Source organism: Oncorhynchus masou, chromosome 22 (genome assembly GCF_036934945.1).
Source record: "Oncorhynchus masou masou isolate Uvic2021 chromosome 22, UVic_Omas_1.1, whole genome shotgun sequence".
In the NCBI taxonomy this organism is placed as follows: Eukaryota; Metazoa; Chordata; class Actinopteri; order Salmoniformes; family Salmonidae; genus Oncorhynchus; species Oncorhynchus masou.
Genome location: NC_088233.1, coordinates 53,042,818 through 53,068,595, shown reverse-complemented (window position 1 = coordinate 53,068,595; position 25,778 = coordinate 53,042,818). Strand labels below are relative to the sequence as shown.

The 25,778-nt window shown below is 40.7% G+C and overlaps 1 protein-coding gene across 1 annotated transcript in view; it reads right to left on the bottom strand.

Annotated features, from left to right (window-relative positions):
* Positions 1–910: 910 nt before the first annotated feature.
* lingo1a (leucine rich repeat and Ig domain containing 1a) overlaps positions 911–25,778 on the bottom strand; it is a 121,020-nt gene continuing 96,152 nt past the window's right edge. The window contains 2 exon segments of the mRNA XM_064930557.1: positions 911–3,062; positions 3,065–4,685. Of these exon segments, the coding sequence (XP_064786629.1) occupies positions 2,827–3,062; positions 3,065–4,673 (1,845 nt within the window). The 5' untranslated portion in view covers positions 4,674–4,685 and the 3' untranslated portion in view covers positions 911–2,826.

Genomic DNA, 25,778 nt, shown 5'->3' with positions numbered 1-25,778 from the left:
TATGTAACATTGTTACTCCACTAAAAACAATGTGTTTACTAGAGGAATTGCATTGCGCTCCACAGGTATAAAAACAACTTAATGTAAAGTGTACAGTCGTAGCCAAAAGTTTTGAGAATGACACAAATATTAATTTTCGCAAAGTCTACTGCCTCAGTTTGTATGATGGCAATTTGCATATACTCCAGAATGTTATGAAGAGTGATCAGATGAATTGCAATTAATTGCAAAGTCCCTCTTTGCCATGCAAATGAACTGAAACCCCAAAAACATTTCCACTGCATCTCAGCCCTGCCACAAAAGGACCAGCTGACATCATGTCAGGGATTCTCTCGTTAACACAGGTGTGAGTGTTGACGAGGACAAACAAAACCCCACATATTCTGACAAACTCCAAGCATTGATTATGCAAGAATGGGCTGTCATCAGTCAGGATGTGGCCCAGAAGTTAATTGACAGCATGCCAGGGCAGATTGCAGAGGACTTGAAAAAGAAGGGTCAACACTGCAAATATTGACTCTGCATCAACTTCATGCAATTGTCAATAAACACTTATGAAATACTTGTAACTATACTTAAGTATTCCATAGAAAAAACTGACAAAAATATCTAAAGACACTGAAGCAGCAAACTTTGTGGAAATTAATATTTCTGTAATTCTCAAAACTTTCAGCCACGACTGTAGTGAATGATATGGACGAGATACAGAACACATATATACACACATACATATATGTTGTGTGTGTGTGTGTGTGTATATATATATATATATATATATATATATATATATATATATATATATATATATATATATATATATAGACACACACCAGTCAAAAGTTTGGACATACCTACTCATTCAAGGGTTTCCTTTATTTTACTATTTTCTACATTGTAGAATATTAGTGGAGACATCAAAACTATGTAGTAACCAGAAAAAGTGTTAAACAAATCAAAATTATTTTATATTTGAGATTCTTCAAAGCAGCCACCCTTTGCCTTGAAGAAACCTTTGCATACTCTTGGCATTCTCTCAACCAGCTTCATGAGGTAGTCACCTGGAATGCATTTCAATAAACAGGTGTGCCTTGTTAAAGGTCATTTGTGGAATTTCTTTCCTTCTTAATGTGTTTGAGCCAAACAGTTCTGTTGTGACAAGGTAGGGGTGGTATACAGAAGATAGCCATATTAGGTAAAAGACCAAGTCCATATTATGATAAGAACAGCTCAAATAAGCAAAGAAACAACAGTCCATCATTACTTTAAGACATGAAGGTCAGTCAACCTTGAAAATTTCTAGAACTTTGGCTTGCATGAGGACCGCCACAAGAAAGGAAGACCCAGAGTTACCTCTGCAGCAGAGGATAACTTCATTAGAGTTACCAGCCTCAGAAATTGCAGCCCAAATAAAAGCTTCACAGAGTTCAAGTAACAGACACATCTCAACATCAACTGTTCAGAAGAGATGAAGAGAATCAGGCCTTCATGGTCGAATTGCTGCAAAGAAACCACTACTAAAGAACACCAATAATAAGAAGAGGCATGCTTGAGCCAAGAAACATGAGTAATGGACATTAGACCGGTGCAAATCTGTCCTTTGCTCTGAGTCCAAATTGGAGATTTTTGGTTCCAACAGCCATGTCTTTGTGAGACGCAGAGTAGGTGAACGGATGATCTCTGCATGTGTGATTCCCACCGTGAAGCATGGAGGAGTTGTGATGGTATTGGGGTGCTTTGCTGGTGACACTGTCATTGATTTATTTACACTTAACCAGCATGGCTACCACAGCATTCGGCAGTGATACGCCATCCCGTCTGGTATGTGCTTTGTGGGACTATCATTTGTTTTTCAACAGGACAATGACCCAAAACACTTCCAGGCTGTGTAAGGGCTATTTAACCAAGAAGGAGAGTGATGGAATGCTGCATCAAGATGACCTGGTCTCCACAATCACCCAACCATAACTCAATTGAGATGGTTTGGGATGAGTTGTACAGCAGAGTGAAGGAAAAGCAGCCAACAAGTGCTCTGCATATGTGGAACTCCTTTAAGACTGATGGAAAAGTATTCCAGGTGACGCTGGTTGAGAGAATGAAAATAGTGTGGAACGCTGTCATTAAGGCAAAGGGTGGCTACTTTGAAGAATCTAAAATCTAAAATCTATTTTGGTTTGTTTAACACTTTTTTGGTTACTACATGATTCCATATGTGTTATTTCATAGGTTTGATGTCTTCATTATTACTCTGCAACGTAGAAAATAGTAAAAATAAAGAAAGACCCTTGAATGAGTAGGTGTGTCCAAACCTTTGACTGGTACTGTATATTCTGACTGACAAAGTACCAGAAGGGATTGTTTAAATGTGCTCATCAACCCATACAATCTACTCTTAACATTTTGGTAAACAAATATTTCAATTTCTGTAAAAAATCTATAAACTAAGAACACAGGCAAAAGGACAGTGAAGGCAGGTTATTACATACATAGAGAAGGGTTCATCTCTTTTTTTTCTATAATTTCTTCCCAATATAAATCCACAAGAATATGAATCGCACACAACAAAATTAGCTTTCGAACAAACGTACCTAAAGGCCTTGCAGAAATTGCCAACGCTGTTTAGCGTCTGCTTTGCTATCATCCCCCTCATATACTCAACATATTACGAAAGCAAGGAACTTCTCTCTCCATCTCCAACAGTTAAGTCAGGGAAAACAGATTACTTCATGATTACATCCCAGGATCCACAGATTTGTAAGGGAGGATTTGACGTTTTTTTTTTTTTTTTTACAATTTCAAGTGTAGAGTCTGTTTGCTCCCTTGGTCCCGTTAAATCATTTTCATGTTAAACTTGCGAGGGGCGTCTGCGTTGTTGCTGCTCATCCCAGCGTCTGACTTGCGTGGCACATACTCAATCTCTATGTTGTGCTTTGTGGCCCCTTTACCTCTACTCCATAGAAAGAGTAGCACCAGACAAAACAGGACGACACCAAGGAAAGATATGAAACCCATAGTGGTGGCGATGATTAAGGTCTTGATGTCGAAGGGAACGGGACGTTGGTTCGCGTCCCATTGCCACCATTCTCATTGGGCTGGTTGGAGATGAATGCAAAGGTCTTGTTGGGTTGGTGAGGCCAGTCTGGAGAGTAGCTGTGGACGTGCAGGTGGGCGAGAGATGTGTCATTGCCACCGGCGTTGCTGGCTATACACACATACGTTCCATTATCCTGAATCTGTGCGTAGCGCACCTCAAGCGTGCCATCTGGGAAAACTGTGAGTCGTCCGATGGTTTTGGTCGTGATGAACTGCTTCTGGGGTGAGAGCCACATGATGACTGGGGCGGGATCACCGTCCGCCTGGCATACAAAATGAACAGTAGTTCCCTCGTCCACAAATTTCTGCTGTGCCTTGCGGTCCCGGATCCTGGACTTGCGACACGTGAAGTAGTTGGGCTGCAGGACGTCCGGGAAATCTTTAAACTCTTTTCCCTGTACGAACTCAGGTGAAGCGCAGGTGGGTTGCTGCCGGTTGAAGTTGAGCCTCCAGCGTCTCCGGAACACCCACAGCAGCCGGCAGTCACATGCCAAGGGGTTATCGTAAAGCGCCAGAGTCTCCAGGTTGCCTACCGAGTGGAACGCAGACTCCTCCAAGGTGCTCAAGGCATTGCCAGACACATTGAAGATCTTCAGATAGTTTAGGCCCCGGAACGAGTAGGGCTCGATCATAGCCAGCCTGCCCCCAACCAGGTGAAACTCCTGGAGCCTCAGAAGGTCATGGAGCTTATTCCCCTCAATGGTGTGGATGGGATTATAGGACAGATTCAGAAACCGTAGGTAGACCAAGTGCCGGAGAGCCACGTATGGGATGGAGGTCAGGTTGCCATTGGTGATGGTCAGCGAGGTGAGGTTCAGTCCATAGAGGCAATTGGAGGTCATGGTGTCCAGGTAGGGCCAGTTGGCGATCTCCAGCACTTTCAGCCGGTACAGTCTTTTGAAGGAGTAATCCTTAATAACATAGATGTTGAGGTGGCGCAGCCTGAGAAAGATCAAACTGTGAAGGTGGGTGAAGGCCTCGGTGGGCACCGAGGTCAGGTTGCACTTTTCCAAAGTCAGCTGCTCCAGGCTGCTGAGACCATGGAAGGCCCGGTGGGAGATGAATACCAAGTCATTGTCGCCCACCTCCATGGAGCGCAGGTTGTACAGGTCTTGGAACATATAGTCCAGCAGGATGACTATCTTGTTCTCACTGATGTCCAACTGGGTGAGGTTGCTGAGGCCCGTGAACACACCCAGCTGGATGAGTTTGAGCTTGTTGCTGCGCAGCCCCAATGTCCGGAGGCCGTACAGGTTGTTGAAGGCGCCGGGCTCAATAGCGGAGATGGTGTTTTCGTTGAGCTCCAGCTCCTCCAGGTTGGGGTAGGTTGCGAACTCATCCATGTTGATGGTCTTGATGCGGTTCTTGCTGAGGTCCAGCAGCCGCGTTTCTGTGGGGATGCCCTCAGGGACGGACATAAGCTTCTTGCGGTGGCATATGACTGAGCGCTCCTGGGCATTGCACTCGCAGCGGGACGGGCAACCTGTGGTGGAACCGGACAGTACGGTGCCCAGCATCAGAATCAGAATGGGCTGCCAGCAAGCCACCAGGTAGCTGTGCCCACTCGCTTCCCTGGCCCCCATCCTATCGGTTACCTGTGGAGACACAAGAGAGACAGAGAAAGGACATGTCAGAAAAACAATCACTGATTAGATACTCTAAATAACACTGGGCTATTTCCTTATCATTAAAATTGGTGAAAAGTGAGATCACTTTTGTATTGTGTTTTGAAGCCACATTCTGCAGTATTGCTGCATATAAAATGCTTTGAAGTGTGGGAAAAGGAGTGTCCTATGAAAACATATTATACTGGTTGTTCTCTTTTGAAAAATAGTGACTACTATTCTCTGCCACGCATTTTGACATCAACAATGAAAAGCAATAAAATGTAAAGCGATGCCATCCTCATGTGACACAATTTGAAATTGAGTGTACAAGATTTGCTGCAATATTAATGGCACAAAGGAAATAGGAATGGGGGTGAGGGGTTACTAGGAATAAGGTATGTATTTGCATAATGGAGAAAACTGACATATGAATCCTGCAATGCTCACTACTCTACACAGAGCTTCAAAGGCATTTCAGATGCAGGAGGCTACTGTGAACTGATGGAACAGTGTTAGCTGAAGGATTTGCATGCAATGGTTACATCAGCACCATGTTAGACTCATTCATGATCCATAAGAGGAAATGTTGAGCTCGGACAGACAGTAGATTTATCACAAAGAATTTGAATCAATTCCTGGCATTCGGATGTGATGCTGCCTGGTTATGGTTTTGTGTGTGCGCGCCGTATACCCACTTGTTTTTCAGTGGGCATTGCGTATACTCACTTCTTAAATCTCCACTGACGTTTCAATTAATAAGGCTGTTGGAACAGATCCGAATGCTTAGCTTAAAATGTTGATATACTATTAATTCTTCACAATTTAGATGGAGCAATGTACCTTCGAGTGAATGTTCTAAAATGAAATTTGCAGGAAAAGGGCGTTCTAAAATGTGCATAGACAGATGGAAATATCCACGGGAAATGTAGAAAGAGGGGGGAGGTTAAATATGCAACAATTATCATGGGTTGCTAATATGACCAAGATAATGTATTTTCCTAATAGACAATGAAAGAAAATTGAAAGAAAATCAATAGAACAGGATAAAGCATATGAGTAAGTCTTCATAAAAAAAATAATTGCCTTCACATTTTTGTGGTGGGATTTTGTCTATAGGCTACTTTCAAGTAAGGTGAGACATACCTCATAATATGAAGTAAAATGTCCTGGTTTCAAACAATAATTGTATTTATTTTATTTTACCTTTATTTAACTAGGGCAAGTCAGTTAAGAACACATTCTTACTTACAATGACGGCCTAGGAACAGTGGGTTAACTGCCTTGTTCAGGGGCAGAATGACAGACTTTTACCTTGTCAGCTCGGGCATTCGATTTAGCAACCTTTCGGTTACCGGCCCAATGCTTTAAACACTAGGCTACCTTGCACTGTACAGCTAGGGTTGGCCTGACTGTGAAAGACCAATACGGGATTTATAATTTTAGGTCGTTCAGAGTGTATGTCACTGTTTTTCATATAATTATTTCCTTCGTCGGGCAGGGCATTTAGGTTTTTTGCGGGGAAAATTCTTCAGGCACCATTACACCACTGTGTGTATGGCTTGCATGCATGCATAGCACCTTGCTCAAGATCAATCAGTCATTGCGAGCTCCCTAGTATTAAGTTATGGCATTTCAAAAGGGGCCAGGTGCAGCTTGAATTAACCAATTTTGAGAAGGTTATCCAATTCATGCTGTTTCAGAGACACGTATGCTGAGCACATCCTTAGAGTGTACCGTTAGCATAAAATATTTATTTTTTCTTCTTCACCCTGTATTTCCAGCGTGAATGTGCTGTGTGAGTTAAAACAGAGTGGGGAGTGGGGCAGCAGTAGCAATCAAAGACAAATGGTGTCAAGTCTGATGTATGTGCTATGGCTAACATTCAGCTGGAGCAATCTTTTACAATACAATATAGACCATGCAGAGCCAGGGCGGTGGCTTCAGAAAGATAGATACTGGTCTTAAAATCGTAATAACAAACAATATTTAATTTCTATCTTATCCGTCAGTGTTTTCCCCCTCCACTAACCCCGATCCCACACCTTACTCTAAATCGGGTTCATATCCAAATCCCAATCCTAACCTCTCCATACACTGATACATTATACTCTATCCCTTCCTTGAGCCACCCTCTCTTCATTCATGGTTTTGTTTAGTGTGATTTTTATATTTCTACAATTGTAAAGCGACTTTGGGTCCTTGAAAATCACTATATAAGTCCCTTTTATTTGTATTATCATTACTAACAATGTCATTAATAATTGATTTTATAATTCTACTTTCCATTTTTATGCAAAGAGCCATACTTGCGTATTTATAGAAAAAGTTGGATTACAGGCCCAGTACAGTCAGAAATGTGATTTTTCTGTGTCTTGTATATATTTCCACACTACGAGGTTGGATTAATGCTGTGAAATTGTTAAAATGACAATAATACCCTTTTAGTGTAAGAGCTGTTTGAAATGATCGCCTGAAATTCTTCCTGTTTTGGTGAGATGGAGTTTTGACCTGCCTGGTGACATCACCAGACGGTAGTTTTGTTAAAACGTCTTGTAACTAGGGGGTAGTATTTTCATTTTAGGAAAAATAACGTTCCCAAAGTAAACGGGCTATTAGTTTACCAACAAAATGGGCGGATGGTGAAGTAGACCTATTCGCTAGTCATCTTAAAAAATATAAATGAACTTACCAAAATCAATTTCAATAGAAAGTTTGCAAAAATAGATAATATTATGCCACCATTAAAACCTTTTGTGACTAGGGGACAGTATTTTCATTTTTGGAAGAAAAACGTTCCCGTAGTAAACGGGATATTTTGTCAGGACAAGATGCTAGAATATGCATATAATTCACAGCTTAGGATAGAAAACACTCTAAAGTTTCCAAAACTGTAAAAATATTGTCTGTGAGTATAACAGAACTGATATTGCAGGCGAAAGCCTGAGAAAAATCCAATCCGGAAGTGACTCATGTTTTGAAAGCTCTGTGTTCCAATGCGTCCCTATTGACCAGATTCCTTTTTCTATGTATTCCCCAAGGTGTCTACAGCATTTTGATGTAGTTGCACGCATTTATGTTGAAGAATGAACGTAAGCAACTATATTGCGTAAGTGGTCACCTCTCAGAGTGATTCTCGCGTAAAATACAGAAGTAGACATTTTTCTCTCAGTCCTACTGAAAAGCAAATTGTCCCGGTGGATAAAATATCGAATAGATATTTGAAAAACACCATGAGGATTGATTATAAACAATGTTTGTGTTACGGTTTTCTAAATGCGAAGGAGAGTTGGACCAAATTGCGGCGTGTAGATTGCGATCCATGTTTAATAAGTAAAAATAAACATGAATCAAAATACAAAAAAACAACAAACGTAACAAGAAAACCGAAAACAGCCTATACTGGTGTAAACTAACACCGAACAGGAACAAGGACAGGAAAGGGACATAAGGACAATCACCCACGTAACACTCAAAGAATATGGCTGCCTAAGTATGGTTCCCAATCAGAGACAACGATCAACACCTGCCTCTGATTGAGAACCACTTCAGACAGCCATAGATTCACCTAGAACCCCCCCTAAGCTACCATCCCAATACATGTGAAAAAACCCCAAGACAAAACACACCAAATACAAAAACCCATGTCACACCCTGGCCTGACCAAATAGATAAATAAAACACAAAATACTAAGACCAGGGCGTGACAGTTTGCCATGTTTCTGTCGATATTATGGAGCTAATTTGGAATATTTTTCGTCGTTTTCGTGACTGCAATTTCCGGTCGATTTCTCAGCCAAACGTGAAGAACAAACGGCGCTATTTCGCCTACAAAAATAATATTTTTGGAAAAAAGGAACCTTTGCTATCTAACTGGGAATCTCGTGAGTGAAAATATCCAAAGCTCATCAAAGGTAAACGATTTAATTTGATTGCATTTCTGATTTTCGTGACCAGGTTGCCTGCTGCTAGCTAGGCAAAATGCTATGCCAGGCTATAGATAAACTTACACAAATGCTTGTCTTGCTTTGTCTGTAAAGCATATTTTCAAAATCTGAGATGACAGGGTGATTAACAAAAGGCTAAGCTGTGTTTCAATATATTTCACTTGTGATTTCATGAATCTGAATATTTTCTAGTAATATTTATGTCCGTTGCGTTATGCTAATTCGTGGCAGATGATGATGACGCTCCCGGATCCGGGATGGGTAGTTTCAACAGACCAATAAGAAAGAGAGTTCCAAATCTATCTGCCAACAACAACAGCTAGTTTTCAGTTTCCCCCTCCCAACTTAGACCACTCTTAGACAAAATGCTTGGTTGAGAAATTGGTCTTTGGTAAGAATCTATTTGACCATTTTAATTTAAAACAATCACAGTAAGGTACTTAATTGTTACCCAGAAATTATTTGATATCGATTCAAAAGGGGACATAATTCATGATATTCGCTCAAATTCTTCCCAAATTCCCAAATTTCAGCCTTGTATTCTAACAATATACAGTATAATTCTGTATAATAAATATTTTTCTCTTGTAAGTATGCAGAGACCTGTAACCCAATTTCATAGGTGGTGTATTGTTGGGTTTGTACACCCTATTTTTCAGGATGTGGAGCAGAACCCTCAAATGTCCTTACTAATATTGTAATCTGGCCTTGCACACAAGTCAAGCAATACACAAAAATCTATCTTAAATACAATGTCAAAAATTAAGATCCTAAACATTGACATTCACCTCCATTCTCTGTGTTTTGTGTCTCAATAGCATCCATTAGCAACTATCAGTTAACCTTATAATTGGTTCTGGGTGGCACATACATCAAATTTGCATGAACTGATGACAAAAATATTCCTCATGTCTAAGTCATTGTTTTATGAGTCCTATAAATTAAAATGGCAAATCTGGGTGCAATCAATTAGATTAATTTCGCAGATAGTTATATTTCAACAAAATAATTTCACAGGAACGCTTTTCTGTTTCAAAACAATCAGATGATGGATGTCAAAATCCTCTTTCTTGTGATTTTTTGTACAAGAGAAGATATAATTTCCCCCCATTCCTCTTCTGATTTGTTAACAGACTTAATGTCTGTGACAGAGATGCCTATGTAGTTGATTGTGCATAGCACTATCAAATTTGTGACTGTCTGAAGAGCCACAATGACAGCTGAAAGAGGCACACATAGGCTATACTGTAGGGGTTTCCTGTAGAGTTTATTAACTGAAATTGGGTCGCGTGTGCAGTGTCAATATTGCATGTGCTTTGAATTATGGAGATTTTGTGTGAAGTAAATACACTAAGCTAAAGGCTTCCATGCAACAATCTGATAAATAATGTGCTATTTAAAACAAAATATTGTTATGGTAGACAGTTAATTAAATTGTGACATATAACTACCATTGTCAATAATTCTTTCTGCAAAGCCCCAAACTGACATTAGATGAATTAGAGGGGTTTATGTTTTTTTCCCTCACTCTCAATTTAATTTGATTCTTCTCGGGGGTCAAGGGTCAGACTGAGATTTTTTATTTATTTGAACCTTTATTTAACTAGGCAAGTCAGTTAAGAACAAATTATTGTTTACAATGATGGCCTAGGAACAGTGGGCTAACTGCCTTGTTCAGGGGCAAAATGGCAGATTTTTACCTTGTCAGCTCGATAATTCGATCTAGCAACCTTTCAGTTACTGGCCCAACACTCTAACCACAAGGCTACTTGTCACCCCGCATGTCAATACCATCTCAAACCAATGAGAAAAGGTTTAAAGAAAAAGTTTATAGGCACCATCTCTGCGGGATAGTGAATTGGGGTCAATGAGTCTGAGTTGAAGAACTGCCCATATGTCCCAGAGCAGACATTGCGGCCTTCGAAGTAACTAAATTATCCTTCTCCTGTTTGTATTACATAAAAGGTGCACTATGCAGAAATCGCTCCGACATTTCCTGGTTGATAAAATTCTAATAGTTTGCAACAAAACAAGCAAGTATAGTATAGAGAATCATTGTACCATCTAAACCGCTGTGATATATATTTTCATCTATTTGAAGATGGTGTACAAAACCAGAAAGTACAAGACTCAAAACCAAAACGTAACAGGAAGCATAGATATAGCGCGCATAGAAATGGTCTACCACTTCTTAGACTTGCTTTCAATGAGAATGACCTATCTATATCTCACATTTCTATGTGAACTTGGTCAGGTCGCCTAAAAATATATACATTGCAGCTTTTGCCTAAATTGATCCAAGTGAAAGCAGTCTGATGAGGGCGCCATACAGGATGGATGGCTTAAGCAGCTGGTGGAACATCTGACAGGGAGAGGAAGTGCAGCTGCCATTCCTTATATTCCCCTCACCTTTTTGCCTTTGCTGTGTGTGCTTATTACACATTGGATATCGCTCTCTGAGATGCTATTATGTCCCACTCCTTCCTCATTGACACCAAAACCTAATCAAGGAAGCGCTCAACTGTAATCCCTTGCTGGTAAAGCTACATGGCTGCAACATTCGAAGTCTAGGACCACAGTAGGGTATTAGGATGGTAATGAGTACAGGCAGTCCTTCAACACAAAACTGGGGTCAAAATCCAGATGAAATAATACCAGTCTGATTATTTCATTCTAGCACCTGATTTTCCGAGCCTCATATGAAACAAACAAAAAAGCTCCATTGTTTTGATGCAGCAAAAAAATTCCCTATTTCATTTTGTTCAAATGAAATGAAAGCAGTTTCACATCTTTTTCAAGACTGTTTTAAATAAGGATATGTCGGCAGCTAATGCTCCATTGCAATTAAATAAGAAGACAGATAAAGGGAAAGATGCAGAGGACATGGCTATATGAAATGCTAGCCATGTTGAAACATTTATGGCTCCATTTTGTTAACAATCCTGTGTTATCTGTCCCTTGCAGGCATGGCAATCCGAATGCAGTTCCTCACTCCAATCAACTCGCCATTGAAGAAATACATTAATTTCAGCAGTAGTGAGAACAGACCTTCTTATTGGACCAAGACCAATGATAATATCAACGAACGGCTAGATGAACGTGTAAGTGACAGCAAACTGGAGAGCTATGGAAATGCTGGGTGAGATCATGCACAGAGGGTGTGGCTAATGCTATGTGCAATTGACAAGTTCTAGAGAAGTGTCACTTGTCGTGATTATATTCCCTGTTTACAAGATAATTATAGAGGACTGAGATTCTTATTCCAAAACACCAGGAATGGGTGATTGGCAGCTTCATAATTATCATCACAATACATTATTGGCATGAGCAAAAAAAATACTAATGATGCAGTGCTGTCACACAGACATATCACAGGTAAATAATGAATGTACATACCATACAATTTCAGGACTTATTCACCTTTAGTGACCCTAGCCTGAAATTATGTCAATATAATGTAAAAGCTAACAGAAAATAAAGGTTCTCATTAAATGTTCTTATTTCTGGGGAAATGGAAGACTCGGATTTATCATCTACAAATTGACCCAAAGAATTCTCTGCCTATTCATTCTTAGAACAATCAGATAAATACTTAGAAATGCTCATATTTGAAGACAGTGTGGTAATATACTACATATGTATATACATATATACGCGCACACACACACACACACACACACACACACACAAAATTGAAGTCGGAAGCTTAAATACACTTAGGCTGGAGCCATTAAAACTCGTTTTTCAACCACTCCACAAATTTCTTAACAAACTATAGTTTTGAAAAGTCGGTTAAGACATCTACTCTGTGCATGACGCAAGTAATTTTTTCAACAATTGTTTAGAGACAGATTATTTCACTTATAATTGCCTGTATCACAATTCTCGTGGGTCAGAAGTTTACATACACTAAGTTGACCGTGCCTTTAAACAGCTTGGGAAATTCCAGAAAATTATGTCATGGCTTTAGAAGCTTCTGATAGGCTAATTGACATCATTTGAGTCAATTGGAGGTGGATGTGGATGTATTTCAAGGCCTACCTTCAAATGTAGTGCCTCTTTTATTGACATCATGGGAAAATCAAAAGAATTCAGCCAAGAGCTTAGAAAAAAATTGTAGACCTCTACAAGTCTGGTTCATCCTTGGGATGAAGGTACCACGTTCATCTGTACAAACAAGAGCACGCAAATGGGACCACGCAGCTGTCATACAGCTCAGGAAGGAGATGCGTTCTGTCTACAAGAGATGAACGTACTTTGGTGCAAAAAGTTTGAATCAATCCCAGAACAACAGCAAAGGACCTTGTGAAGATGCTGGAGGAAACAGGTACAAAAGTATCTATATCCACAGTAAAAACGAGTCCTATATCGACAAACCTGAAAGGCCGCTCAGCAAGGAAGAATCCACTGCTCCAAAACCGCTGTAAAAAAGCCAGACTACGGTTTGCAACTGCACATGGGGACAAAGATCTCATTTTTTGGAGAAATTTCCTCTGGTCTGATGAAACAAAAATAGAACTGTTTGGCCATAATTACCATCATTGGAAAAAAGGGGGAGGCTTGCAAGCCGAAGAACACCATCCCAACCGTGAAGCACGGGGGTGACAGCATCATGTTGTGGGGGTGCTTTGCTGCAGGAGGAACAAGTGCACTTCACAAAAAAGATGGCATCATGAAGATGGAAATGATGTGGATATATTGAAGCAACATCTTAAGATATCAGTCAGGAAGCTTGGTCGCAAATGGGTCTTCCAAATGGACAATGACCCCAAGAATACTTCCAAAGTTGTGGCAAAATGGCTTAAGGACAACAAAGACAAGGTATTGAAGTCGCCATAACAAAGCCCTTATCTCAATCCAATAGACAATTTGTGGGCAGAACTGAAAAAGCATGTGCGATCAAGGAGGCCTACAAACCTGACTCAGTTACACCAGCTCTGTCAGGAGGAATGGGACAAAATTCACCCAACTTATTGTGGGAAGCTTGTGGAAGGCTACCCGAAACGTTTGACCCAAGTTAAAACCCCTTGAAGCTAGGGGGCACTATTTTTATTTTAGGAAAAATAACGTTCCCAAAGTAAACAGCCTATTTCTCAGGACCAGATGCTATCATATGCATATAATTGACAGCTTAGGATAGAAAACACTCTAAAGTTTCCAAAACTGTAAAAATATTGTCTGTGAGTATAACAGAACTGATATTGCATGCGAAAGCCTGAGAAAAATCCAATCAGGAAGTGACTCTTATTTTGAAAGTTCTGTGTTCCTATGCATCCCTATTGACCATTGAAAGGGATATCAACCATATTCCCTTTTCTATGGCTTCCCTAAGGTGTCTACAGCGTTTAGACATAGTTTCAGGCCTTTATTTTGAAGAATGAGTGTGAACACATTACGTAAGTGGTCAGGTGGGGGCTCTCAGAGTGATTTTTGCGCAAAATAGAGAGGCGGCCATTGTTCCTCCCGGTCCTAGTGAAAAGCCAACTGTCCCGGTTGATATATTATCGAATAGATATTTGAAAAACACCTTGAGGATTGATTATAAAAACGTTTGACATGTTTCTGTTGACATTATGGATATAATTTGGAATTTTTGTCTGCGTTGTCGTGACTGCTATTTCCGATGGATTCCTGGGCATAACGGACCAAACTAATGAAGGTATTTCGATATAAAAAATATCTTTATGGAACAAAAGGAACATTTGCAGTCAAACTGGGAATCTCGTGAGTGAAAACATCCAAAGATCATCAAAGGTAAATGGTTAATTTGATTGCTTTTCTGATTTTCTTGACCAAGCTTCCTGATGCTAAGTGTACATAATGCTATGCTAGGCTATCGATAAACTTACACAAACGCTTGTATTAATTTCGCTGTAAAGCATAATTTCTAAATCTGAGACGACAGGGTGATTAACAAGATTAACAGCTAAGCTGTGTTTCGCTATATTTCACTTGTGATTTCAGGAATATGAATATTTTCTAGTAATATTTTTTGAGTGTTGCGCTATGCTAATCAGAGTTGCTGATGACAAATGTACCGGATCCGGGATGGGTAGTTCTGGGTAGTTCTAAATTTAAAGGCAATGCTACCAAATACTAATTGAGTGCATGTAAACTTCTGACCCACTGGGAATGTGATGAAAGAAATAAAAGCTGAAATAAATCACTCTACTATTATTCTGACATTTCCCATTCTTAAAATAATGTGGTGATCCTAACTGACCTAAGACAGGGAATTTTTACTAGGATTAAATTTACTAGGAATTGTGAAAAATTGAGTTGAAATGTATTTGGCGAAGGTGTATGTAAACTTCCAACTTCAACTATATATACACTGCTCAAAAAAATAACTAAAATACACTAAAATAACACATCCTAGATCTGAATTAATGAAATATTCTTATTAAATACTTTTTTCTTTACATAGTTGAATGTGCTGACAACAAAATCACACATTATCAATGGAAATCAAATGTATCAACCCATGGAGGTCTGGATTTGGAGTGACACTCAAAATTAAAGTGGAAAACCACACTACAGGCTGATCCAACTTTGATGTAATGTCCTTAAAACAAATCAAAATGAGGCTCAATAGTGTGTGTGACCTCCATGTGCCTGTATGACCTCCCTACAACGCCTGGGCATGGTCCTTATGAGGTGGCGGATGGTCTCCTGAGGGATCTCCTCCCAGACCAAAGCATCCGCCAACTCCTGGACAGTCTGTGGTGCAACGTGGCGTTGGTGGATGGAGCAAGACATGATGTCCCAGATGTGCTCAATTGGATTAAGGTCTGGGGAACGGGCGGGCCAGTACATAGCATCAATGCCTTTCTCTTGCAGGTACTGCTGACACACTCCAGGCACATGAGGTCTTGCATTGTCTTGCATTAGGAGGAACACAGGGCCAACCGCACCAGCATATGGTCTCACAAGGGGTCTGAGGATCTCATCTCGGTACCTAATGGCAGTCAGGTTACCTCTGGAGAGCGCACAGGTTCACACTGAGCACATGACAGACGGCGTGGAGAATGTTCTGCTGCCTGCAACATCCTCCAGCATGACCGGTTTGTCCGTGGGTCAGTCATGGTGTGGGGTGGCATTTCTTTGGGGGGGCCGCACAGCCCTCCACTTTCATCTGTGAAGAGCACAGGGCGCCAGTGGCGAATTTGCCAATCTTGGTGTTCTCTGGCAAATGACAAACGTCCTGCTGTTGGGCTGTAAGCACAACCCCCACCTGTGGACGTCGGGCCCTCATACCACCCTCATGGAGTCTGTTTCTGACTGTTTGAGCAGACACATGCACATTTGTGGCCTGCTGGAGGTCATTTTGCAGGGCTCTGGCAGTGTTTCTCCTTGCACAAAGGCGGAGGTAGCGGTCCTGCTGCTGGGTTGTTGCCCTCCTACGGCCTCCTCCACGTCTCCTGATGTACTGGCCTGTCTCCTGGTAGCGCCTCCATGCTCTGGACACTACGCTGACAGACACAGCAAACCTTCTTGCCACAGCTCGCATTGATGTCCCATCCTGGATGAGCTGCACTACCTGAGCCACTTGTGTGGGTTGTAGACTCCGTCTCATGCTACCACTAGTGAAAGCACCGCCAGCATTCAAAAGTGACCAAAACATCAGCCAGGAAGCATAGGAACTGAGAAGTGGTCTGTGGTCACCAACTGCAGAACCACTGCTTTATTGGGGGTGTCTTGCTAATTGCCTATAATTTCCACCTGTTGTCTATTCCATTTGCACAACAGCATGTGAAATTGTGTTGCTTCCTAAGTGGACAGTTTAATTTCACAGAAGTGTGATTGACTTGGAGTTACATTGTGTTGTTTAAGTGTCCCCTTTATTTTTTTGAGCAGTGTATAAGTGTCAAAACAAGTTGTATAATTATTATCACAGTAACACCATTGTACAGTACAAATGATCCTCCACAACCAGCACATCCACAAAGATGAGCAGAGGGGCTGCTGGGTGTTTAGCTACAGCTGGAACATGTATTATACCTGTCACATTATCTCAGTGCCAAACCAATCCCTCTTAACTACTCTGGTTAAATACCTGTGAGCCTGAGGAAAATCCTTCTGATGATGCTGACAGTGTCTGTCTCACAAAGTGTTAAAAGAAAGCCCTAAGCCAACGCCAAGACAAACTGCTCACTCAGCTCCCAGTCTAATCCTGAGGGCCCCCCTCCTCTCCTTTTTATTAGTATTCTATTTTCATGACTTTGCTAGTACCATCTGCAATATGTAGAGTGGGATTCGAAATTGACACCCTTTGGATAGTCTCTAGCGCATCTACAGATGGACTATCAGTACAATTTCAACTATCAATCTACTAACATTAACCCTTAACCCTAAAATTAAACCTAACCCTAACCTTAGCAAACAGTTGCTTATCAACAGATGGTCATAATATCAACAAATCTGTAGAGCATCTAGCATTTAAGTCCGTAGACAGATGGCCATTGCAAAATCTGGATTTTTGTGGCCATTTAACCATTTCTTTGTGGATTTTGATGTATGCTTGGGTTATTGTCTTGCTGGACGATACACTTGCAGCCAAGTTTCAGCCCTCCTGGCAGACGCAACAATGTTTTTGGCTAAAATGTCCTGGTGGTGGGTAAAGTTCATGATGTCGTTGACCTTAACAAGGGCCCCAGGACCAGTGGAAGCAAAATAGCTCCATAACATCAAAGATCCACCACTGTATTTTATAGTAGGTATGTGGTTATTTTCTGCTCATGCATTCTCATGTCATCTGTCCAAAGCACTGGTTCCAATCGAATCAGTTTAGCAAATGAATGTTTTGTATTTGCTCCCTGAATAGGATTGATACAGTTACATATCGGGATATTATTTTTGGTGATATATCATATCATTTTGACAGTATAGCAATATTATCGCAATATTTTTGCGCTAGTTGACCGAACCTGCACCAAAGCTCTAGTATTTTTCCTTCATAGATTGTTCTCCATTTAAATAGGTATTCAATTTGTTTTAAGCACTTATATTTCTATGACTGATCAAAACTCATTCTCATGGCTCTCTCTTGTCCCTTTGCTTCAGACATATGGTGAGAAATATGTTTGGAAAATCAGATTCGGTATTGAACCAGCACATTGTGAGAATTGCACAGCATATTGTATCGCCACCTAAGTATCATGATAAAATCGTATTGTGAGGTCCCTGGCAATTACAAGCCCTAGCATGTTTCCTGTAAAAACAATTGGGCAATGTTTATATGATGCCTTTTCAAAACAGTCCCATCTTTACCTCATGTTGGCCTTCTATATTGCCATTGATTTGCTGGCAACTGAGCAAGAGACATTCAACTTTGACCCTGTTGTTGCGACCCTTGTCATGGTAACCTGCAAATAGCAGTGTTGATCAAGTTCTAAGTTATGCCAAAAAGACAGAATGCAATGCACTGCTTTAATTTCTTCACATTCCTACCAGTAACTTTGCAGTTCGCCATACTTAACTACCTTGTAATGTATCTCCAGTTAATCTCAAAACATTGTCAGATATGTTTTGGTAATTTATATGAGATGGCTATAGCCAAGTTAGCTAACAAGCTAGCACTAAATAGTCTTGGGTGGTATACCGTATTCTGGGCTTGGAAATAGCCATGTGATGTTTTTTTAATACCGTCAAAACAATTTCTTAAAAGTTTTTTGATAAAAAGTAGAAACAAATATTCAAATGTTAAATAAATACCTGCAGTGAACTTGTGCAATATGTTCGGAGATAAATAAAATTGCATTCTTTATTAAACCTGTCAAATAATTGTTTGTTTACAAGTCACTCACTGTTGTGCAGCATGCGGCAGGTGACCTAGTTGGAGTACGGAATTCACAACTAAATATTTGCCAACTAGATATCTTATCACTATTAAGTTAACGGTCTAAATGCTCTGCAGTTGTGCATTTGGTTAGCTAACTAGCTACTTAGCTAAGGTTAGCTTCTTCCAAACTTAAGTTTTGCTTGCCGGTAAAAGCAGAGAATCCCCTTCTGCATCAAGAACTTTGCTGTGTAGTATTTGTTTTGTGCGTGCAGCAAACTGAGTAACATTTTTTTGTTACTTGTATAACTTCATGAGCTGGGATGTCTGTCCTGAAAATAGTTTAGGTCACAGACTGTATAAAATGTTCACAATGTGCTCATTAGCTCATTCTCTATGGGATTTTCATGTACATGTACCTGTTAGCATTGCTAACCTTTGGGTTACAAAGGCTCAGTGGGGTTTGAAAATAGCACTCCTTGTGTTCAGTGCCAGTATTACCAAATATCCCAGTTTGGTAAAACGTTGGTATGAAGGTATGACTGTGTGGATAACGCCCAAGCCTAGCACTAAACCAAAACGTTGTCTAGAAAGTTGCTTTTAATTGCCTGGTTTGCTAGGCTTGGGCGTTATCCTAAATGTTTTTTAAACAGATGTTTTTTTGTTGCAAAAAATAGAGCAGATACCGTTATTATTTGGACCAGGTTTTGGCATGCATATTGACAAAGGCAAGTTTGATGTCGGAGAAAAACAGAATGTTCATGATTTAATGTATGACAAAAGCCGGTAAGATGAAAGGGGACAATCATACCTGAGGGGTTGGCAGGAATATTTAAACATAATACCTCATGACCATGTCGGCTGGTGGAAAAAAAGTTACAGCTTTGTTGCCGGCAATACCTTTTAGACAAAGAAAAGTCTACATGCTAAAGCTGACGGAATAACCTTTTGGTTTGAAAGGTGTATAAGTCCCACATTTCCCCACCTATCCTCACTTCTCTGACAGAATCTGAAGGCAAAAGTGACCCTCTGTGTCATTGTGATGCTCAGCCAAGTGGTAGGACATCTCTGGCTGCCCTTGATATGGCAAGGCTTAGATTTGAGTTGACGCCAGACAGATGGGTCGCAAAGCTTTAATCCTGCAGAAAGAAGCAGGTCGGTGCAACAAGGTACAGAATTCCAACAGCGGCCAGCTGTTCCCCACCGACTCAGACTGTCGACACACACGTCCTGAACCCGACCTCCAGCAGGGTCGGAGACTCACCACCTCCCTCCACCTTACTGAGGCCTAACAACGCTGAAAACTCTGTTTTCATGCATAGACATGCAAGTATTTTGAATCGAGTGAACAGATGTTTCGCAGAAAACCGGCAAAATGTTTCACTTCTTTGCTAGACACTTTTGGAGCTTTGATAATAACAAGTGTATCCCAATTGCTTAGTAGGATGAAAATGTATAAAAACACACCATGGCTCTGTGTTTTTGAAATGCTGCATCTCACTAAGCACAGAGTTTGGATGCTGACCTGAAATGCCTTAGTATACAGTGCAATCGGAAAGTATTCAGACCCCTTGACTTCTTCCACATTTTGTTATGTTACAGCTTTATTCTAAAATGGATTAAATTGTTATTTCCCTCAATCTACACACAATATCCTATAATGACAAAGAAAAACAAATGTCATATCACATTTACATGGATCTCTTTCTACTTTGCTCTGTTCATCTGTCATGTGCCTTTTACTAAGGAGTGGCTTCCATCTGGCCACCTCTAGCATAAAGACCTGATTGGTGGAGTGCTACAGAAATGCTTGTCGTTCTGGAAGATTCTCCCATCTCCACAGAGGAACGCCGGAGCTCTGTCAGAGTGACCATCAGGTTCTTGGTCACCTTTTCCGCAGATTGGCTGGGCGGCAAGCTCTAGGAAAAGTCTTGGTGGTTCCTAGGGTTGCAAAGGGTCAGAATTTTCCAGGAAATTTTCCATGGGAAGTTAAGCCCGAAATCTGGGGTATTATGCTTAAATTCATCAAAAACGTTAGTTTATAACAGTTAACATTTTGTGGGACACAATTAAGGCAATTCTAGGTCTCAAGATCTTGCACACTAATGAGATGCTATTGAGCCCACACTACCACATTGTCTGAGCCATGGACTACATGCTTTCTGGTAAGTTTGATTACAATACTGGGTGGGGTGAATATATTTTAAATGACATACAGTGGGGCAAAAAAGTATTTAGTCAGCCAGCAATTGTGCAAGTTCTCCCACTTAAAAAGATGAGAGAGGCCTGTAATTTATCATAGGTACACTTCAACTATGACAGACAAAATGAGGAAAAAAATCCAGAAAAATCACATTGTAGGATTTTTAATTTATTTATTTGCAAATTATTGTATACTTATATATATATATATATATATTTATTTATTTTATATATATTTATACATATTTTTGCCAAATCATACGTGAAGAATGCAACACAGAAGAAGAATCATCTGGCCAAGAGCATAAAGTTCCCTTAGCTCTCACAACAAGCAACCTCTGACAAAAGTCCCTCTACTTCTATTCGAGGTGAAAATTATGAATCAGGCACCTTATCGATAGCAACAGCTCATGGTCCTCCTGGAATCAGAAGTTTTTTTGAATCAATGGGGAACGTAGTCAGAGAAATGCTGATGAATGTCTTGCTCGAGCTGTGTATGCAACTGGTTCACCCCTGATGCTTACAGGCAATGTGTGTTGGAAGAGATGTTTTAATGTTCTTCTCCCAGTATACACCCCTCCAACCAGATATGCCTTATCTACATCATGGCACTGAAAACAATGGATACACGCTACAAGAGAGCCAAGGAAATGGTTAGGTATGTGAAGGGTCATCCAATCATAGCAGTAATCTACCTCACCAAGCAAAGTGAGAAGAATAAGAGCACCACATTGAAGCTGCCCAGCAACACCCATTGTGGTGGTGTTGTCATCATGTTTGACAGTCTCCTGGATGGAAAGTAGTCTCTCCAAGATATGGGCACATCACAGTCTGCCGATATGGAGAGACCCATCAAGTGGATCCTCCTGGATGATGTATTTTAGGAGAAGGTGGTAAGCAGCCTGAAACTCCTGAAACCTATAGCAGTAGTCATTGCACAGATTGAGGGAGACAATGCCATCCAATGCCAAACATAAAACTGACTATCCTACCGATCCTTGACCTCGGCGATGTCATTTACAAAATAGCCTCCAACACTCAGCAAATTGAATGTAGTCTATCACAGTGCCATCCGTTTTGTCACCAAAGCCCCATATACCACCCACCACTGTGACCTGTATATTCTCGTTGGCTGGCCCACGCTTCATATTCGTCGCCAAACCCACTGGCTCCAGGTCATCTGTAAGTCTTTGCTAGGTAAAGCACTGCCTTATCTCAGCTCACTGGTCACCATAGCAGCACCCACTCGTAGCACGCGCTCCAGCAGGTATATTTCACTGGTCATCCCCAACGCCAACTCCTCCTTTGGCCGCCAATGACTGGAACGAATTCCAAAAATCACTGAAGCTGGAGTCTTATATCTCCCTCTCTAACTTTAAGCATCAGCTGTCAAAGCAGCTTACTGATCATTGCAGCTGTACACAGCCCATCTGTAAATAGCCCACCCAACTACCTCATCCCCATAATGTTATTTATTTTTTTCTCCTTTGCACCCCAGTATCTCTACTTGCACATTCATCTTCTGCACATCTATCACTCCAGTGATGAATTGCTAAATTGTAATTATTTCGCCACTATGGCCTATTTATTGTCTTACCTCCCTGATCATGCTACATTTGCACACACTTTTCTATTGTGTTATTGACTGTACGTTTGTTTATCCCATATGTAACTCTGTGTTGTTTGTGTCGTACTGCTTTGCTTTATCTTGGCCAGGTCGCAGTTGTAAATGAGAACTTGTTTTCAACTGGTCTACCAGGTTAAATAAAGGTGAAATATAAATATAATTTAAAAAATCATGTCTGATGTTCAGACTCTGCTTGCAGAGGTAAAGAGAAGAAATCTGTACTGCCCTGCCCACTTCACTGTTGCTCCAAGCAGAGGAAACTGCAGTTCTGAAATACATCAAAAAGCGTGAAGACTTCTGCCTGAAGCCCATAGACGCTGCAGCGTACATGTTGGACCCAAAGCATGCTGGCAAGAGCATCCTGTCTGGTGTAGAGATCAACAAGGCCTATGGTGTTATCACTACTGTGTCCCGCCACCTTGACCTGGATGAGCACAAGGTTCTTAGCAGTCTGGCGAAGTACACTTTCAAGCAAGGGCTTTGGGATGGAGATGCAATATGGCAGTCGTGCCAACATATCTCATCAGCTACCTGGTAGAAGGGACTTTGTGGATCTGAGGCTCTTTCCCATTGCCTCCATCATCCTCCAAATCCCACCAACATCAGCCACCTCAGAGCGCAACTGGTCCTTGTTTGGGAACACACACACCAAAGCACGCAACATACTGACCAATAAAAGGGTTGAGAAATTGGTGGCCATCCGGGCATATTTGAGAATTTTTGAGCCAGACAACAAGCCATCCTCAACAAGGTTGCAAGGTGACAGTGAAGATAAGGCCTCAGAGACTGATGTTCAAGAGATGGACATTGAGGAGGTCCAGAGAGAAGACATGGAAGTCTGACAAGAAGACAACCAAAGCTTTAGTTTCTAGACTATAATTGTACAGATGCTTGTTAAAAAAGTTTTTGGGGGGAGCGATGATGGAACACTTGGGATCATTTAATATTCTCTTTCTTTGGTTGTTCAGTGAAATCTTCCCATGTGAAGAGTCAAATAATTTAATTAAAGTTCAATTCGTAACTAAATTGTTTTTTAAATTTATTTTGGAAGAATTTAATAATTTGCAAGTATGTCTACTTATGATAAGGTAAAAGGTTTATGTTTCTGTCTACATTTGATATGGTAAAAAAGAAAAGTCCTCTAACTATCAACTGCGTTTATTTTCAGAAAACTTAGTGTTAATATTTGTATGAACATAACAAGATTAAACAACTGAGACACAAACTGAACAATTTCCACAGACGTGATGAACAGAAATAGAATAATGTGTCCCTGAACAAAGGTGGGGTTCAAAATCAAAAGTAAGTCAGTATCTGGTGTGGCCACAAGCTGCATTAAGTACAGCAGTGCAAGTTCTAGGCCATTTCTGGGGGGAATGGCCCTAGCCCTGACCCATGCAACAGATCTCAGACGTGATAGATGGGTTTGAGATCCGGGCTCTTCGCTGGCCATGGCAGAACACTGACATTCCGGTCTTGCAGGAAATCACGCACAGAACGAGCAGTATGGCTGGTGGCATTGTCATGCTGGACAGTCATGTCAGGATGAGCCTGCAGGAAGGGTACCACATGAGGGAGGAGGATGTCTTCCCTGCAATGACAACAAGCTCAGTCCGATGATGCTGTGACACACCGCCCAAGAGCATGACGGACCCTACACCTTCAAATCGATCCCGCTCCAAGCCCTCATTCCAGCCTCTCAGCCTATTGCGGACAGTCTGAGCACTGATGGAGGGATTGTGTGTTCCTGGTGTAACTCGGGCAGATGTTGCCATCCTGTACCTGTCCCACAGGTGTGATGTTTGGATGTACCAATTCTGTGCAGGTGATGTTACACGTGGTCTGCCACTGCGAGGACGATCAGCTGTCCATCCCGTCTCCCTGTAGTGCTGCCAATAGGCGCCTCACATTGCAATTTATTGTCCTGGCCACATCTGCAGTCCTCATGCTACCTTGCAGCATGCCTAAATCACGTTCACGCAGATGAGCAGGGACCCTGGGCAACTTTCTTTTGGTGTTTTTCAGTCAGTAGAAAAGCCTCTTTAGTGTCCTAAGTTTTCATAACTGTGACCTTAATTGCCTACCGTCTGTAAGCTGTTGTGTCTTATCAACCGTTCCACAGGTGCATGTTCATTCATTGTTTAAGGTTCATTGAACAAGCATTTGAAACAGTGTTTAAAGCCTTTACAATGAACCCTTTGGATTTTTAAGAATTATCTTTGAAAGACAGGGTCCTGAAAAAGTGACATTTCTTTTTTTGCTGAGATTAGATCCAATGCAAAAAACATCTACATTTAAATGGTATTAATATTCATTTGCATATATTTCCATTAATTCCCATGAGAAGTTTCCACCTCTGAATATTCCCCAAAATGTGCAACGCTAGTGGTTCCAAACTTATTCCATTTAAGAATTATGGAGGACACTGTATTCTTGGGGACCTTCAAAGCTGCAGAAATGTTTTGGTTTCCATTAGGTTTGGTTTTTCCAATACCGTCAAAACCTTTGAAACTATTTATTTGAAGATTTTAATAAAATGTTAATATTGGTAGCAACCTCATAAGTAAACACATGCAGTCAACTTGTGCAATTCGTTAGGAGATAAAGCAGATCACAGCCACGTGTTTGTTTGTAAATAGCACAACGGCCTCCACCGATCCACATTTCTTTATCCATTTGTTTTGTCTGTCCTGTACCTTGTACACACCTGGTTCCCATTACGTTTAAATTATTTCCCTATTTAACCTTCTGGAGCCATCATGGTTTTGTGCGTGTTTATTTTTGTCAGTTGTCTCGTTTATGTGATTCTGGATTTTCGTTCTCCTTGTTGGAAGATTATTGTTGAGTAAAGTCACTATTATTACTCATCTCTGTGTCCTGACTCCGCCTTACCCACATCACCTAGACTCTGACAACAACTATAGATTTCCTTCACAGAAAATGTATTAGTTAAACACATTTGTCAGGAAAATACAGTAGGTTTATTTTCACAAGATACATATATACTACAGAAGTACAACTCTGTCTGTTTGGGAACCATACAAGTTAATGAACTTACAATGAAAAAGCAAGGTATGGTCATTATATTTTGAATGCTTTTCATAGAACGAATGTAGCCAGCTAAGTTTGCTAAAGTTAATCTTGCATTTTACCAGAGAAAAGTAAGCAACACAAGAAAGTACCAGAGAAAAGTAGAAACATATCAGGCAAGAGCAATGTCTGCTGATAGAATGACCGTGTGAATTCACATCCGAGTGGGGAAGTGTAACTGAAGCAGAAAATTAGTCTGATGCCGAGCAGATACTACAAAATAAGCGTGATAAAACGCAGCGTTGTATTTTTTTCTCCTTGAAAAATGCAGATTTCTGCATTAACGAGACCCATAGGTTTAACTCGCTAGTTATTAACTAAGTAACCGGCTGAATTAATAAGGAGACGAGGCATCATAGTGATAGCTTTCTGCCATGTTTGAGAAATCTGTACAGCTCCCCCTGCTATCTTGATTTCCTTGTTTTTTTCTCCTCTTTGTT